At 43.7% G+C, this 19305-nt stretch overlaps 1 protein-coding gene and 1 long non-coding RNA gene across 4 annotated transcripts in view; one reads left to right on the plus strand and one right to left on the minus strand.

Moving 5' to 3' along the window:
- The window catches only part of LOC137660193 (uncharacterized), an 86349-nt gene that overhangs the window by 64922 nt on the left and 2122 nt on the right, over positions 1 to 19305 (plus strand). For 2 of the 3 annotated variants that reach the window (XR_011047652.1, XR_011047653.1), the window contains exon 3: positions 12260 to 12487. The exons of the other annotated variant lie outside the window; for it this stretch is intronic. This is a non-coding gene — a long non-coding RNA (uncharacterized lncRNA). The remainder of the gene's footprint in view (positions 1 to 12259; positions 12488 to 19305) is intronic. 3 annotated transcript variants of the gene reach the window in all.
- Positions 1 to 19305, minus strand: part of LOC137660191 (divergent protein kinase domain 2A-like) — a 99038-nt gene that overhangs the window by 14390 nt on the left and 65343 nt on the right. The window contains exon 8 of the mRNA XM_068394899.1: positions 12224 to 12472. Coding sequence (XP_068251000.1) covers positions 12224 to 12472 — 249 coding nt within the window. The remainder of the gene's footprint in view (positions 1 to 12223; positions 12473 to 19305) is intronic.

Here is a 19305-nt window from a genome sequence, read left to right on the forward strand (position 1 = left end):
TTTTTCGTATGGGATGAGTTCTAAGACTAAGAATATATATTTTAAATATGGCAATATAGTTGAAAGACAAGAAGACATTTTTATTACATCAACCAACGTAATTGTCGAAGTGCATATGCAAGCAATTTTTCTTCAAGAGAATGATGTCACTAGCTTAAGAACCGCCATTTCAAGGTTTTCTGCATCATTGGATGAGTTGCATAGGAGACATTTTCATTTGACTACTAAGAGTTTGCTTGGATCAACATTAAAAGTTGCAGAGATGCTATCTGATGACTTAAAAAATAAGACTGGAGAGACAGGATCTTTGGCTTATGACCTTTTGATGTGGACTGTAGGACACGAACAAAAAGAAAGACGGAATCCGTTCATTTATGCTGCATTAAGCATCTTTGGGTCTGTTGCAAGTTTAGGTTTAGGACTTTCCAATCGTCTTAAAATTAGTAATCAAAATAAGAAAATTGAGTTCTTGACTCATAAAGATGAATTGATTATGTCAGAACTAAGGGATCAGTTAGCTTCAATCAATAAAATTATGGATTTGTTAAATGAACATTCAGATAATATCGTTCAAATTATGGAAGTACAGGATTTGTTAGCAACATTAACGTATTATGATTCAAAGATAGATCACATACATAACAGAATTGCACATTTCATTGAGAAATCCAAGGATTATGTAGAAGCTATCACGTTAGCAACTAAAGGTGTATTGTCGCCCCATTTGTTGCCTATACGTTACTTAAAATTGGTTCTGGAGAACACTAGGGATAAACTAGGCTATGTTCCTTTGTTAGACGAACATAGGTTAGAATTTTATTACAGCCTAATTACAGTAAACGTAGATAATAACAAGGTTAGGATTACAATTCCCTTTGATTCTTCTGATGCCTGGCAATCTTACAGGATATCACCATTTCCGACTTTCATGACGAATCACTCAAATCCAGTAATATCCAGTTTGACAGGACACGTATTGATTTCCCCAGACAAGGAAACATATACGGTCATTAAAGACTTAAATCAATTAACTCACTGTTCAGACGCAATGGATAGAAAAATATGTACAGCTGACTCATTTGAATTCCGTAAAAACTTGATGGATTCATGCGAGTTAGGTATAGTGCTAGACGGTGCTCTCTCCCATACAAGTGAAAATTGTCTGGATAAGCTTTATCCCTTTGACAATAAAGAATTCAATTGCAGACTAAATAATGGCTCGTGGATACGATACGACAAGGACGGCTTCAATGTATCATGCCCTGACGGATCCACATCATTCAACCACATCTTCGTCGCAGCAGATGGCTGTATCGGGACTTCCCCGAATTCCATGGTGACTGGCCTACGGACAATCATCAGAGAACGAGCTTACTTCGCGAACTTCACGTGGACCTCTACAACGCCCGCACTTCCTCTCCCCTATAAAGGAAGTGTGGCGAAACGCTTAATGAAACTTACCGAAAAGGACCACCTGTCGCCGACTTACAAAGAGATTCTTCACCCTATATTACTAGCAGGTTTATTGGTAACGGCGTTGATTTTTATCGCCGTGAACATCCTTGTTTGGCGTAGGTTACGGCACAGCAAGCAGCTACAAAGGAACGAGTTGAATAGCCCTGACAATACCCCTTACTTGATCCAGTTCAAAGCTGTATGAGTGGCCACCTCATTCGCTAAGGGAGTAATTTGTCAGGATGATGTTTGTATGAAAAGCTGACTAGTACGCTAGTAATATGTAATTAAAGAAATTCTCTACATTTGCATTGTTAAAAATACATTTAAAAAAACATTTAAAAAAGTAAATAAAATAAAAAAGGATATAAATCATTTTTTTCTCTCGGCATCTAATAAAAATATATAAGCCGGAATGTTAAAAAAGAAAAGAAAAAAAAAAAAAAAGAAAAAAAAAAAAAAGAAAAAAATATATAAGATATATAACAGAATCTATGGGCATCTAATAAAATGTATCAGCCCTATATACAAATATATATATATATATATGTACGAAACCGTGGTACGTGTACGTACCAGGAATTTGTATTTGTGCACTAAAAATTGAGTATCTTGTTTCTGACAAAGGTAACAATTATTCTTTATCAAGTTACCGAATCATTTGTAAGTCAGAATTTGTTTTGTTTTTTGGTACCATGTAATCATTTGCTAGCAATGTACCATATATATGATCTTGGTTTTATCATGCATTTTTCTTTTTGCTTTGGTAATATCTTTTTTGTATGCATTATTGTTATTAATTTTGATGTGCCTGTTTGGACATCCGTCCTCAGTTGGATATAGCTAGTTTTGAACAAAGAATGATACGTATGTCCAGTCACACCTAGTAACCATGTTTCGGCTTGTTGTTAAATTTTTGTAAAAAAAAATTGAGATAGCTGGCCGAGCTTATGTAATATTTAGAATAGTAATATTACATGTTTAAAACAAATGACGTAATATGTCATGTTGGTTGGAAGAGCTGGCCGTGAGATTTGCTATGGTCAACTCAAATTGTGTACAGGATGTAAGATGCTAAGTTGTCATTCTTTCTTAGTGTCAACACATTGCCTCTTCGTGTGAAAGTTTGTGACGTCACCGGATGCAGGTGTCTTCCGATTCCGTCACTTATCCAAATTAAAGCAAGTGTACGATTTTTGGGATATCAGTAATTTGTTCAGTTCTTATCAAAACTTCACCAGAATTGGTCATGTGGACCAACACAGCTTCCTCCAGTGATGGAGATGTTTAACTCAGTTGTTTATATACAATAAAACTTAAAAACCACTAAGATGTGTTCAATAAACCATTTAAATACATCTGAAAACAACTCATACTCAAATGTGTGCTTAAGACAGTAGCACACCAATACATGTTTACCTAAATGGAAGGTGGGGGAAGCTGACGGGATTATTTAATAAATCCACTGATAATTTATCGAAAGCAAAATGAATTCCAGAGTTCAATACAAGCATACAAGTATTTATTGAACATATTGTTGTGTGGGGCCATGCTCTCTATACCTCAAACATCAGGTAAGCCTCAAACGTCCTGTAGTTCCTTGGTGGAATGATGCCTGTGCTTTGATGCGGAAGTTATCGTAGATACCCTTGTTTAGCCAATAAAATAACATACAGAAGAGCTCTTGCTAATCAAAAGAAAACTTTTAAGCAGGCAAGGAGAGAATCATTTATCAAATACATAAACGAATTGAAATATAATTCCCCTCTAATTAGTCTGGAATAGAATCCCAAAGTTGCAAGGAAAATTTTGTCCATCTCCCTTGCCTATATTGAAAATTGATGGTCTCTTTATATCTGATCCTGGAGAAGTAGCCGCAGAGTTTGGTAGGCATTTTTCGAATATATCTAGTGCCCTACACTATCGTGCAGCATTCAAGGTTATTAGAAACAGTACTACGGTTGTTCCTCCTGTTAGTACAAATTGAGTCTTACAATCTTCCTTTTACCCTGGAAGAATTGGATAATGGAATTTCATTGTCTTCCCCAACATCTCCTGGGGAAGATGACATTTTATACTCCATGATTTTTAATCTACCAAAAAGTACAAAACAATTTCTTTTAGACAATTTAAATAGTTTTTGGATTTCAGGAACTTCCCCTAAGTCCTGGAAAATATCGATAATAGTTCCTATTATAGAACCATTAAAGGATTTGTACCTCCCAAAAAATTATAGGCCAATTGCTCTTACTAGTTGTGTCAGCAAGATTTATGAGAGAATGGTCAATATTTGACTAGTGTGGTATTTGGAATCAAAGAATCTTTTATCAAACAGACAGTTTGGTTTTAGGAAAAATAGAAATACCAATGACCCTTTGATGTTCCTCACTCGAGAAGTCTAAAATGCCTTTGCCATGCAAAACCAGACCATTGCAGTGTTCTTTGACCTAGAAAAGGCCTACAATACTACCTGACGAGGGGGTATCCTTAAGCAACTCTTTGAGTGGGGTATTGTGGGTAATATGTTTTATTGTATTCAAGATTTTTTTGTCTGATAGGTACTTCAAAGTGAGAATTGGCTCGCTTATTTCATCAGCTTATCCTAAAGAAGAAGGATTGCCTTAGGGAAGCGTTCTTAGTCCAACGCTTTTCAATGTAGCTAGCTTTTAACAGTCTACTTGAACAAGTTCCTGTTGGGGTGCATGGTCTGGCTTTTGCTGATGACTATGCAGTAGTGTGTAGTAAATCATCAGCTGTTGAAGCATGTCAAAAAATCCAGATTGCTATTAATGCTGCTACATCTTAGGCCAGTGCTAGAGGGTTAAAATTTTCTCCAGAAAAAACTAAAGCCATACGTTTTTGTCGATTGAGAAGAACGGAAGAGATTCCTACGTTGTTTTTAAACGATTCCATTTTACCGTACGAAGATAGCATAAAGTACCTTGGTGTTTTATTTGACAAGAAATTAACTTTCTCTCAACATATTAATGAGGTGGTATATAACGTTAAACTTAGACTTAACATCCTTAAAGTTGTCTGCTTTCAACTGGGGAGCTGATAGAACATGTCTGTTGAGGATATACCAGACATTGTGCCTAAGTAAAATAGATTATGGATGTCAGATATATGGATCTGCATGCAAAACCACTTTAGAAAAACTTGATGTGGTTCATAACATGGCTTTAAGAATTTGCACAGGTGCATATAGGACATCGCCTGTTGATAGTTTATACGTGGATTCAGGGATTCCTACCCTTTTTATTCGTCAGGAAGAGTAGGGTTTGAGGTATATGTCTCGTGTTCTTACCTCGAAACTCGACCCAAGTTTTAAATTCGTAAAACAACCCGTTGATAGAGCACCAACTAGGACTAGGTTGCCCAAACCACTAGAAGTAAGACTAGAAGCCTCAGCTATTGACATGGGATTACTGCCCCCTACAGTGGCTGAAATTACCCCTTCAAAATATCCTCCTTGGAATAGGACTAAGATAGAGATTGGTCTGGTTATGGATAGTAAAAAGGACAGCTCAGATGAGCAGGTAAGGGCTAGTTTCCTATCTCATGCTTCTGAGCATGACGATTATCTCATTTATACAGATGGTTCCAAGAGTTCTGATGGTGTGGGTTGCTCAGTAGTGACAACTGAAAATATAATTAAAAAAAGGCTTTTGTCAAGTTCCTCTATTTTTACGCCAGAACTGTTAGCAGTTTTGACTGCTTTTTTATAATAATTTTTCTAATACAATTTTTAGCATTTTTACCGACTCATTGAGTGTTTTATTAGCATTAAGAAGTTTAGTTTCTTGCCATCATTTGGTGCAAGAGATACAAGATTGGTTTTATATTTTAGTGAATAGAAAACATTTTACGATTAAGTTTTGCTGGGTTCCATCACATCTTGGAATTGTAGGAAATGAGCGAGCCAATGTTGCAGCTAAGGCTGCAACTAGGCTTAATCACATTTCCAGCATGGGTGTCCCAGTATCAGATTTTAAAAGTAGTATTAGGTTTTATTGTAGACACAAGAGGCAGGCCCACTGGTCTAATTTAAATAATAATTTTAAATTAAAGTCAACTAGGCCTTCTGTCCAACCATGGTTGCATTCACAGGTGGACAGAAAATCTAAAATTGTTTTAACAGGTTTGCGTATAGGGCACACGCATTATACTCATAGGTATCTGATGGCAAGTGGGGCGGATAGGCTGGCTCCTCACTGCCCTGCTTGCTAAGTAGATATAACTGTTGAACATATTTTAGTGTCCTGTGCTGTTTTTAGATCTCAACGTAGGAAAAATCATTTAATCAATATGTCCCTTGGGGAAATTTTAGGTGAGACTGCTCCAGTAGAGCAGGTTGTACAGTTTTTAAAAGAAATTGGTATTTTTCATGAGTTATAGATCTATGGTTTTATTGTGATTTTAAATTTTAACCTGTTGGTTTTATTGTGATTTTAAATTTTAACCTGTTGGTTTTATTGTGATTTTAAATTTTAACCTGTTGTATAGATTTATTTTAATTGTTTTACTTTTATTTATATACTTATAATCCATTCTAAAAGATATATATGCGCTGATGGTCCAGCACTTTGCTGCAGTAGAGGGGCTTGAGTGTCCCAATGATGGGCTGGGCAATGGCGGTGGGGTAGTTTATCCACCCTGGCAGGCTCAACCATACCGCTAAGGCCAGTTCTGAGAGACCAGACCAAGACTGGACCCCTATAGGCCTTCTCCTTTATTTTAAGATAGGCAAAGGCTAGGAGAAGGAAAACTCCAAAATCAAACCAAACAAGACCCCAACGGCGGAGCTTCCCAGCGCCGGCGGAAGAGGGCAATGCCTGTCGGGCAGGCAACAAGGCGGGCCTTGACATAACAAGAACCCGGCAGCCCGATGCAACCAACGTCGGAGAAGCTGCCTGTCTCATATGTCTTGAGCCGTGGTGAAAATGATGTGGGCAAGTGTGTGTGCGTGGCCGTTGCAAAGCCACGACCACCCAAAACAATATACCTAGCTACTGGCATTCTGTCGTTTCCTCCACCCTTCTTCATCTCTTTCTCACCATCATCATCATCATCACCACCAGCAAGTCCTGAGGCGACAGCACCGTGGGTGAAGGGGGCAGGCCTGGATAGCTGGAAGCCCTTAGCCCACGACTGCACTCAGGCGGCGAGTCTAAGATTCAGTCGCTCTCTGGTGACGGTGCCGTGACACCAGAGTTCGGCAGCTGGACCCGTGACTGGGCTGGCCTATTGAGGACACCGCAGCCCACGCCACATGGGGAGGCCCCTAAAAAAGGTGGGGTAAACATCGGACACGGCAAACCCGTCTGGTCAGCTCACCGCGGCTGGCGGACATCCCACTAATGCGGTCGAAATAACAAGAAAAAAATATTAACCTTAGGTGCGTGGAACATCCGCACCCTCTAAGACGTGACGAACACCAACCGCCCAGAACGACGTACAGCCCTCGTCTGCAAGGAGCTAGCCCGCTTCAATGTTGATGTGGCGGCTCTTAGCGAGACCAGACTATCCGAAGAGGGCAACATCAGGGAAGCTGGAACAGGCTACACCATCTTCTGGAAAGGCAAGGCCCTAGAGGAGCCTCGCATCCACGGTGTCGGCTTCGCCATCCGTTCCCAGCTAGTGCAGCAGCACAACCTCGCTCCCAAGGCCATCAGTGAGCGCCTGATGACTGTCCGCATCCCCATCACGCGGGACAGACATCTCACCCTGATCTCTGTCTACGCCCCGACTATGACCTCAACCGATGATAACAAAGCTGCCTTCTACACCCAGCTCGACCGCACCATCCAGGCAGTGCCCGCCAATGACAAGCTCGTTGTGCTTGGCGACTTTAATGCCCGAGTAGGCAAAGACCATCGCCTGTGGGAGGGAATCATCGGCCGCCATGGCATTGGAAATTGCAACGCCAATGGCCAACTCCTACTGGGTCTGTGTGCAGAACACCAACTTGTGGTAACCAACACCATCTTCCAGTTACCAAAGCGACAAAAGACCACATGGAGACACCCACGGTCTAAACACTGGCACACCCTGGACTACGTCCTGACCAGAGCCAGAGACCGAGGAGACGTCCGCATCACCCGATCCATGCCCGGAGCGGACGACTGCTGGACGGACCACAGACTCCTCATCTCCCGACTCTCCGTGACGACCCTACGACCACCCAGAAGGGCACCTGACAGCGTACCACACCAACGCTTCGATTGTAGTAAGCTCCGCAACCCACAGGTGGCACAGAACTACAAGGAGGCCTGCGAACAATACCTCGCAGACCCTGTGGGTCAGGCCACTGTCGAGCACCACTGGACCACCCTCAGAAACGCCATGGCCCGTGCCGCGGAGGAAACACTAGGCTACACCACCAAGAAACGGCAGGATTGGTTTGATGAGAATAATGCTACCATCTCTCTTCTCATTGAAACCAAACGACAAGCACGCCTGACTGTGGAAAACCAACCAACAGCAGCTAACAAATGTGCTCACAAGGTAGCTGAAGCTGGTTGCCAAAGAGGTATCCATGAAGCCCAGAACACCTGGTGGCAAAGAAAAGCTGCAGAAATACAGAGTTTCGCTGACCAACGTGACCTGCGCAACTTCTATGCAGCAACAAAAGAAATATTCGGTCCCACACGGTCATCAGTGGGCAGCCTGAAGGACGCGGATGGGGCCACGACCATCACCGACAGCGAGGGCATCCTGGCCAGGTGGAGGTCTCACTTTGAGAACCTCTTCAATGACCAAGCAGACACCCCAGACGATCTCCTGCGAATGACCCCGCAGCATCCCGTCCGTCACTGGATGGCACTACCACCCTCCATCCATGACTTCAACAAGGCCCTGCAGCGCATGAAGCCCGGCAAAGCCCCAGGGCCAGACAACATCCCGTTGGAGCTCCTCACTCACGGTGGTCCCGGCTTGAGGAACCGTTTGATGCTCCTTATACTGAAAATATGGGAGACCAAGACCCCCCCCCCAGTGACTTCCGCGATGCAAACATCATTACCATCTTCAAGAAGGGAGACAGGGAGAACTGTAACAACTACCGGGGAATATCACTACTAAGCATCGCGAGTAAGATTTTCGCTCGAATTCTCCTTGACCGCCTCCTTATTCTCGCAGAAGACGTCCTGCCAGAGTCCCAGTGCGGCTTTCGACCTTCCCGCGGGACCATAGACATGATCTTCTGTGCGCGACAACTACAAGAGAAGAGCCTCGAACAACAACAGCCCATAATGTTCATCTTCTGGGATTTGAAAAAGGCCTTCGACAAAGTACCTCGACCTGCCATGTGGGCTGTCCTCAAAAGATATGGCTGCCCACCCGATTTTGTCAAGCTGGTGCGTGCCCTCCATGACGGAATGGTTGGGAGAGTCTGCCACCAGAACTCTCTTTCAGACCCATTCCCCATCAACGGCGGCCTGAAGCAGGGCTGTGTTCTGCCCCGACGTGTTTCTCGCTATACACCGCAGCAATGCTCAACGAGATTCCCCCAGACACACCCTCAGTCGACCTACGTTTCCGCATGGATGGAGGCGCTTTCAACCTCGCTAGACTCCGCGCCAGAACCAAGACCACCTTGTGTGCAGTGCGAGAACTGCAGTATGCTGACGACAATGCCACCCCAGGTCAGACGGCAGAGGACCTGCAGTCGTTAGCTGATGCATACAACTCTGCCTACGAACGTTTTGGGATGCAAGTCAACTCAGACAAAACCAAGACCCTCGTCCAACATCCACCAGGACTGATGCTCCCCAACTTCAATACCACAGTGAATGACCAACCGTTAGAACAGGTGGACCAGTTTTCCTACCTAGGGAGCATCCTAACATCAGCTCCCACAAGCAAAAAGGACGTGGAGAACAGGATCAGGGTAGCCCACTCCGCCTTTGGCCGACTCAACTGCCGCGTATTTAACAACCACGCACTGACAATGACCACCAAAATAATGGTGTTCAGGGCAGTAGTCCTCTCCACGCTCCTGTATGCATGTGAAACATGGACGCTATATAGAAACGATATTAAAATCCTAGAACGCTTCCAACAAATGAAACTGAGGCAGATCTTGAAAATCCCCTGGGAGAGCCACACCACCAACATTGAAGTCTTAGAACGTGCCTCGCTGACCAGCGTGGAGGCCACCATCATCCACCACCGCCTCCGCTGGATAGGACACGTGCATAGGATGGATCCATCTAGGCTCCCAAAGAAAATATTCTACGGAGAACTGACCCAGGGCACCAGACCACGAGGAGCCCCGAAAATGCGCTATAAAGATCAACTAAAGCGCACCCTGGCTCTAACTGACATCGATCCTTCCTCATGGGAAGAAGCAGCCAGGACCAGGAAAACCTGGAGGAGTACAGTACACCATGGCACCGTGGACTTCGAGGAGAGGAGGAGACAAAATGAGGAGGCTAGGAGGAGAAGGAGAGAGCGATTAGAACAGCCCCGCCCACCACCTACCCTCCCTTGTGAACACTGTCCGCGACTCTTCCACCACAGACTAGGACTTAACAGCCACATCAGGCATAAGCACCCACCCCACAGACAGGAGGCTGATGGCTAACGACAGAACCCAATACTCGGACACGAGTGGGCGCCGACGACGATATGCGCTGAATGGCCTTGAGGCTCCGGTGTTTGGCTTCGGGCCATAAATCAATCAATCATAGCGATCTCCATACAGCAAGAAGTCTTTCTTCTACTAGAGGATGAAGAGCATTCCACTCCTATGATCTGTCCCTGGTGACTGAGTGTTATGCCTAACACATTCCTCTTGCTTGCAATGAACCTCGCTGACATCTGTTGTGTTGCTGAATGCCCAAGTGTGAGCCTACTTTGGCAACTCGCATGGGTGCTGTGAAATCGTACCACCTTGTTTGCTGACATAAGCTACTATGGTTAAGATGTCACGGAGCAACACTACAGAGTGCCCCATCAGACACTGTTGGAAAACTTGCAACAATAAAGTGCTACTTGTATTTCCCACAGGATTATGAACAGTCTCTTTTATTCCTTGGACCAGCAGCCTGAGAAAGTCCGGTTTCTCGGGTTCCTTGGATATGTTTGTGAACAGCAGTATCTCCGGAGGAGTGCACTCGAGTGGAGTTCCCTTGGTGAGATTCTCGTAATTTAGCCACCATTCTAAATCTATCTATTCCACTGGAACAAGATAGTAAGGGGAATTGCTGCTTGGTGACCAGTGACATTTCAGGAGATGCCCATGAGGAACACGCTTTTCCAACAACAAGGTGTCCAAGAAGTCAATGCCATCGTTGAGCCGGAAGTTCTTGTTCGGTGAAAAAAGGTTGAACTACCTCCCCAAATCTGATTACATGGTTATCTGATGGAAAGACTCTCGCTGCTGCGTCTATCAGCATTCCTAGGTCTCCATCCTCTGCTAGGGAGTGAGACTGGATTTTTCCCAATTGATCATGATCACCAGATCGTGGAAAAAGGAAAGAAGTCTGCCTCAATCATGAACCAACTACCTCCAGAAGGAGGACAGAATTAACCAGTTGTCCAAGTACCTCAGAAGATGAATTCCGTTGCGTGCACCAAAGCCGAGATGAGTGTGAACACTTGGTTAAAATGTTGGGGGAGTAGTAGCCTGGCTGACGCACAGGACTTTAAACTAGTACTACCCCAAGAACAAAGCAGGGGTATTAACGGTACAACCAGTGGATGGGGATCTGAAAAGAGACAAGAATATAAAGGAAGCTGAAAGTGTTGCAGCAAGCTGAAAGTGGTGCAGCAAGTTGAAAGTGGTACAGCAAGCTGAAAGTGGTACAGCAAGCTGAAAGTGGTGCAGCAGCTCGAGCACCGGAAGTTGAGAAGCAGGAGCTAATCAGCTTCTTAGGCAACAGCTTGGATATGGAAGCTCCCGTAGCCTATCAGTCTCTAAAGATTACTTTTTCCTCTTACGACTGTACTCAGACCACTACAAAGGAGGCCATGATCTGCACTCATCACAGGGGGATGCTTGCAAATGGTCATACCTCTTGCACAAAAGGGAAAAGAGATGGAGGTACACATCCTCAAAGCTCATAAATTTGTTGCAAAATTGGCCAGGTTTATTGTGGCAGAGCTGCATGTGAGATATCCATCAAATGCAGAACAGAAAACACAAATCTGAAAAGATAGAAAAGAAAGATTGAAGCAGCCAATGCATATAGATACAGAGTACATCAGTACTGCTTGGTGGCTGAAGTGAAAGTGGTTGCTCAGTGGACTGTTGGGCAGGAGCTACCAACACCTCATTATAAGTTTCAACAGCCAAGTCCCAACTTCTCTGAAATCATACTCCTATTAAAGGAAAGTTTTTATTAATGTAGAAACCAATAAAAAAAGGTTGTACAGTATGTATAAGGCATGTAATAATTCCAAACATCACAGACATGGGAACTGATTAAGATTGAGATTTAGGTGAGCTGTAATAACAAAATGCTGAGAGATTCATGGCTGTAGTGCATTGGGATTATATATTAACAATGAAGGGGGTTAATGTAGAAGATATGAAAGTATCATGATAAAGATCAGTCGCATGAAGGAAATTTCTCTAAATAAAACCTAAGAATCTTAATTATTGCTAACCAAGCACCTAATCGGGTACAAATTTGTCTTTTCCTAACCTAATATCAGGCATAGGTAAAAATAGGGGGCTTGCAATTTGTTTAATCATTAAGGTTGATATTTAAAAATGAAAACCATTAAAATTATGATAAAGAAACCATCAAAGTTGCAATACCATTAGTGACTCTTGGTTCTTGACGTTGAATTCCAGAACCCGTGAAATAGTCGACGTATTTATGCTGCTTCATGTCGCTGAGAATCATGGCACAAACAGCCGCATACATCAAGTGTCCCACGTCCTCCACACGAGCACAGACTTCGTCCAGGGAGTTATCCTCCCTGTAAACTTCGGCTGTGAATTTTTGGAAGCACTCCTGATTGCATATCTCTTCGTTTCGACCCTCTGTGCCCTCGTCGTATTCATCTGGCGTGTGAAAATGTAAATTAATGAAAAGTGAATTGACAAACACGAATGCACATAATTTTAAAATCTATTAAATAATATACAGCTGCTACCAATATCAATGATGCAATGAATATAAAAGTGAAGCATGGTTCACCTCTAAAATTACAAATTTAGGACAGGATTTTAATAAGATATAAAATTACATATGATCATATGCTAGATTCAAACGGGAAAAAACATACATTAAAAAAAATGAAAAATACTTTCTTCTTCTCAGTACAAACTCATTATTAAATATGATATTTTAATTATAAAATAAATTTTTGAATATACTTACCCGGTGAATATATAGCTGCAACTCTGTTGCTCGACAGACAAACTCTACGGAAAAAACTCGCCAGCGATCGCTACACAGGTTGCGGGTGTGCCCAACAGCGCCATCTGTCGACCAGATACCCAGCTCTTATGTAAACAAAGACTCAATTTTCTCCTCGTCCCACTGCGTCTCTATTGGGGAGGAAGGGAGGGTCATTTAATTTATATATTCACCGGGTAAGTATATTCAAAAATTTATTTTATAATTAAAATATCATTTTTAAATATTTAACTTAGCCGGTGAATATATAGCTGATTCACACCCAGGATGGTGGGTAGAGACCAGTAATATATGTTTACATTTTATGAGCTAAGAGTTTTTTATTTCATTTTAGAAGTTATCAAAATAACAAAAACAAAATAAATAGGTACCTGGTAAGGAAGTCGACTTGAACAATTACTCTGCCTTTTAAGTACGTCTTCCTTACGGAGCCTCGCGATCCTCTTAGGATGCTGATCGACCCCTAGGAGCTGAAGTATCAAGGGTTGCAACCCATACAACAGGACCTCATCAAACCCCTAATCTAGGCGCTCTCAAGAAATGACTTTGACCACCCGCCAAATCAACCAGGATGCGAAAGGCTTCTTAGCCTTCCGGACAACCCATAAAAAAACAACATTTCAAGAGACAGATTAAAAGGATAAGGAATTAGGGAATTGTAGTGGTTGAGCCCTCACCCACTACTGCACTCGCTGCTACGAATGGTCCCAGTGTGTAGCAGTTCTCGTAAAGAGACTGGACATCTTTCAAGTAAAATGACGCGAACACTGACTTGCTTCTCCAATAGGTTGCGTCTATTATACTTTGCAGAGATATATTTTGCTTAAAGGCCACGGAAGTTGTTACTGTACAGCTCTAACTTCGTGCGTCTTCACCTTAAGCAAAGTTCGGTCTTCCTCACTCAGATGTGAATGAGCTTCTCGTATTAACAATCTGATAAAGTCTGACCAAGCATTCTTTGACATAGGCAAGGATGGTTTCTTAACTGAACACCATAAAGCTTCAGATTGGCCTCGTAAAGGTTTAGTACGCTTTAAATAGAACTTAAGAGCTCTAACAGGGCATAAGACTCTTTCTAGTTCATTGCCTACGATCTCCGATAAGCTGGGAATATCGAAAGATTTAGGCCAAGGCCGAGAAGGCAGCTCATTTTTGGCTAGAAAACCAAGTTGCAGCGAACAAGTGGCTTTTTCCGACGAAAATCCGATGTTCTTGCTGAAGGCATGAATCTCACTGACTCTTTTAGCCGAGGCTAAGCATACCAGGAAAAGAGTGTTAAGAGTGAGATCTTTCAGGGAGGCTGATTGTAACGGCTCCAACCTGTCTGACATGAAGAATCTTAGTACCACGTCTAAATTCCATCCAGGGGTAGCCAAACGACGCTCCTTGGTGGTCTCAAAAGACTTAAGGAGGTCTTGCAGATCTTTATGTTTGGAAAGATCTAAGCCTCTATGCCGGAAGACCGATGCCAACATGCTTCTGTAGCCCTTGATAGTGGGAGCTGAAAGGGATCGTCCTTTTCTCAAGTATAAGAGAAAATCAGCTATTTGAGCTACAGAGGTACTGGTCGAGGATACAGAAACTGACTTGCACCAGTCTTGGAAGACTTCCCACTTCGATTGGTAGACTCTAATGGAAGACGCTCTCCTTGCTCTAGCAATCGCACTGGCTGCTTCCTTTGAAAAGCCTCTAGCTCTTGAGAGTCTTTTGATAGTCTGAAGGCAGTCAGACGAAGAGCGTGGAGGCTTTGGAGTACCTTCTTTACGTGTGGCTGACGTAGAAGGTCTACCCTTAGAGGAAGACTACTAGGAACGTCTACTAACCATCGAAGTATCTCGGTGAACCATTCTCTCGCGGGCCAGAGGGAAGCAACTAACGTCAACCTTGTCCCTTCGTGAGAGGCGAACTTCTGCAGTACCTTGTTGACAATCTTGAACGGTGGGAATGCGTAGAGATCCAGATGTGACCAATCTAGGAGGAAAGCATCTATATGTATTGCTGCTGGGTCCGGGACTGGAGAGCAATAGATTGGAAGCCTCTTGGTCAGTGAGGTTGCAAAGAGATCTATGGATGGTTTACCCCAAGTGGCCCAAAGTCTCTTGCACACATCCTTGTGGAGGGTCCATTCGGTTGGAATTACTTGCCCTTTCCGACTGAGACAATCTGCTATGACGTTCAAGTCGCCTTGGATGAACCTCGTTACTAGGGAGATGTCTTGACCTTTTGACCAGATGAGCAGGTCCCTTGCGATCTCGTACAACGTCAGTGATTGGGTACCTCCTTGTTTGGAGATGTACGCCAAGGCCGTGGTGTTGTCCGAGTTAACTTCCACCACTTTGCCTCGAAGGAGAGACTTGAAGCTTTTCAAGGCCAGATGTACTGCCAACAGCTCCTTGCAGTTGATATGCATGCTCCTCTGACTCGAGTTCCACAGTCCTGAGCATTCCCGACCGTCTAGTGTCGCGCCCCAGCCCACGTCCGATGCGTCCGAGAAGAGAACGTGGTTGGGAGTCTGAACAGCCAGGGGAAGACCCTCTCTTAGGTTGATATTGTCCTTCCACCAAGTCAGACAAGACTTTATCTTTTCGGAAACCGGGATCGAGACCGCTTCTAGCGTCTTGTCCTTTTTCCAGTGAAAAGCTAGATGGTATTGAAGAGGACGGAGGTGTAGTCTTCCTAGTGACACAAATTGTTCCACGGATGACAGCGTCCCTACCAGACTCATCCACAGCCTGACTGAGCAGCGTTCCTTCTTCAGCATCTTCTAGATGGATAGCAGGGCTTGATCTATTCTGGGGGCTGATCGTCTTGTTGTTCAGCAACGTCCTCATCAGAGGGTTCCTCATCCGAAAACTGATGAGGAAACGGCAACGGAGTGGGCAACGTCTGGCTCGCTGAGTCCGGTCGCACTGGTGCATGCGTGACGGAGCCGGACGCAACATCATGGAACTGCTGCACAGTCTGTGAACTGTCAACAACCATGGGTGCGCGAGGAAGCACAGCGTCAACCCGAGACTGTCTAGACCGTCTGGGTTGTGCAGTCAACACCCTACCGGGTTGCTGAGGTTGACGCACTGCGTCAAAACAAGTCACCTCTGCTGGTTGTTGAACGTCCTGAACGTCAACAACCACCTCCGAGCGTCGCTTAACGTCAACGTGCGGCTGGCAACCCACACTGGGTGGCATCGGTGGAGGAACCACCGCAACTGGCAGACGCGAGAAGGTTACCTCAGCGTCAACAGGGCGCACAACCGACCGGTTGGAAGGTTGTTGGCCAGAAGGTTCGGCAGCAACCTTCTCCGCATTAAAGTCCTCTATCAAGGACGCAAGCTTGGACTGCATGTCTTGAAGCAAAGCCCATTTAGGGTCTACGGGAGCAGGTGCGGCAACAGACGGGGTTAGCGACTGAGGCGGTACCGCTTTCCATCCCTGAAAGCCTTGTTTATGCATGACATAATTGTACAGCAAAACTTCAAAGGCTCGAAAACAGCTTTGAAGTTGACCTGTAAAAAACTTGGAGCGTCTCCTGGCCAGGCGCCAGGGAGAGTCTACGAGATTTGAGAAGTCTATCTGGGCAGAGGCATGAACTCCCAAGCCGAGAACTTCTCTCGTGTCATATCAGACTCTCGCTCTATAAGCCAGTTTAAAAGAAGGGAAAGCAAAGGCTGTATCCCCCAAACTCCTCCTGGTGATAAACCAGTCGCCTAGCCAACGTAAAGCTCTCTAGGAGAGCGAGAGAGCACTAGCTTAAAAACAACGGCTTCGAAGTAGCTAGGCCTAGTGTAAGCTCTGACGTTTAGGCGAACGAGGAGCAGCAGTTACAAAAAGATCCGGACAAAGATCCTTAAAAAAAATCATCATGATTTAATTAAAGTCCATAGGGGGCTAAGCAGCTTTAGGCTCCTCTCCATCTGACAGAGTCCTCAAGGGAATATCAGTAGGAGGGGGAACAGCAACTTCCTCATCTACAGGAACCTTGTCCGATAAAAGCTGAGTCTCAAGCAAAGGAGAGACCTACCGTGGTGGCAATGCTTTACAAGCAGAGTCCACACTCACTGGTGCATTAGTAGCGGACCAGAACGCAACGTCATGTAACTGCTTGACAGTCTGTGAACTGTCAACAACTAAACTGTCAACCACAACAGGTGCGTGAGGACGCACAGCGTCCACTCGAGACTGCTTTGACTGCCTAGACTGAGCAGTCAAAACAACTCTAGAATGCGGAGGTTGACGCACAGCGTCAAAACAAGTCAACTCCGATTGTTAGCGAACGTCTTGAACGTCAACAGGAGCATCAGCAAGTGGCCTAACGTCCAAATGCGGCTGAAAATCCACACGAGACCGCATCGAGTGTGGTTCTAAACAACCTGACTGACGTGACTTAGCTACGCCAACGTCAACAGTAAGCACAAAGGAACGTTAGGTTGGCTGAAAGCCAGGATATCGATGAGATAAACGGCTAGACTCAACGGACTAATCGGCAGAATAGTCTTCCATAAGGGAGGCAAGCATATTCTGCATGTCTTGCCATACAACCCATTAAGGATAAACGGAAATGGTTGTGGTAAGAGACGAGGGTAACGTCTGTGACCGCAACACTTTGCCAACAAAAAAGACTCTCGGAGTCTGTGTTACACTTTTGTTAGGCGGCGAGCAGTTATCCGATGACTGCATAGGGTCAGAGCTGTCCTAATGGCTGTAACCAGGACGCTGGACCTGTCCTGAAAGGACTGACTTTCGCTTAAGGGCTTCGAAACCTTGTGACAGGTTTCTTATGCGAAAAGCCTTCGGATGACGAGGAGAAAAAAACGTCTCTCTCGTCTTATGGTAGGGGAGATCTTGGTAAGATACACCCGATACCATAGAGGGAAACGTCTGTTCGTTGATCAAGGCCTCTCGAACCCATAAGTCGTTCGACATTACTTCTCCCCTGGGCTTGGGAGCTTGCAAGAGGTCCCGGACAAGGTGAACGACAGGCACGAACAGACGAACCCTCGGACGCAACACTGTAACACTTTGCGCATATCACTTTATCACTTCGATTTTGTTTTGCACTTATTTCACTGAAATCGAAACTTTTACTGATTTCTACCTGAAACACGCAATTCTACCCTTCATTAAAAGGTAGTAATTGCGAAATCAGTCGTATAATGCAAGCTCATTTATACCAGCAAAAAACAGAAAACATATTTTAAGATAAAAAATTCAGTGGCTGGGAAAGAGACTAAACACTAGTTCATATAAACTACGTTTTCGATCTCTCACCGCACATAGCCTGGGGACGAGAATAAAAAAAAAAAAAAACTAAAAACATTTTATCCTTCCTCCCCGTACAGAGACTAGGGACGAGAGTAACTCGAGAACAACGTTACCCGCTTGAACGGAACGTTTTCTCTCCTCTCTCTCCCTCCGTCTCTATCTCTCTCTCTCTTTCTCTCTTGATTTCGCACCTAAGAGAAGAGCCCAATTATATTTCGTCAAAAAAACATGTTATTTGACTAAAGGAAAAAACTGAAAGGTTTTTCAAATAAAAAGTTCCTTTAAAATAGAATTTAAAACATTTAAGCTAAGAAAGAATGAACAAAACGTCAGAATCGATTTACTCTTACTGCAAAGTGAAACCGTGATACACTCTCTCTCTATCGTAACGATAGAGCGCATGTTGAACGTCCTGAACGTCAACAACTGCGTAGCATAAATAAACTAAACGTTAGTTCATCTTTGAAAACAGTACGAAGACTATCAAAGAAATTCTTTCATAAAATATTACATTTAAAAAGTTTTAAATCCTTAGCTCTTTAAAAGCTATTTATGATATAAAGGGCTCAACGTTGATTAACTTCGGTTTCCAAGTTAGGACCGCCTACTCTCAGGAAAGGTCGCATATAAACAAAACATTAAAATTTATTTTTATATGTTTATAATAAATGGAAAGTTAATCGAAGAGGCCTAATAAAGGCGGAGAGATATAAAATATATAGAGGAAAATCTATAAATAATTTATAACGTGATAAGATAATTACTAAAAGCCTAAACACACTTCCGTCTAAGGGAAGGGTCGGCCATTTAAAAGTGAAAGAAAGTCCATACTCTCTTTGTCACCATAATAAAATCTATCCAAAACGAGTTCAAGATTTAAGATGAAGATAAAACACCTGCATTGCGAAAGCTCAAAACCAGAATATAGTACTTCACCAATATGATGTGAAAAACTCCAGTTTAGCAACAGCGAGTAAAGTACGTCTTGTCGACACGTCGACAGAGAGAAAATTGAGTCTTTGTTTACATAAGAGCTGGGTATCTGGTCGACAGATGGCGCTGTTGGGCACACCCGCAACCTGTGTAGCGATCGCTGGCGAGTTTTTTCCGTAGAGTTTGTCTGTCGAGCAACAGAGTTGCAGCTATATATTCACCGGCTAAGTTAAATATTTAAAATAACCATTTTAATATGTATATATGAATGACACTCTTAGGA

This window comes from Palaemon carinicauda, chromosome 20 (genome assembly GCF_036898095.1).
Source record: "Palaemon carinicauda isolate YSFRI2023 chromosome 20, ASM3689809v2, whole genome shotgun sequence".
Taxonomy (NCBI): domain Eukaryota; kingdom Metazoa; phylum Arthropoda; class Malacostraca; order Decapoda; family Palaemonidae; genus Palaemon; species Palaemon carinicauda.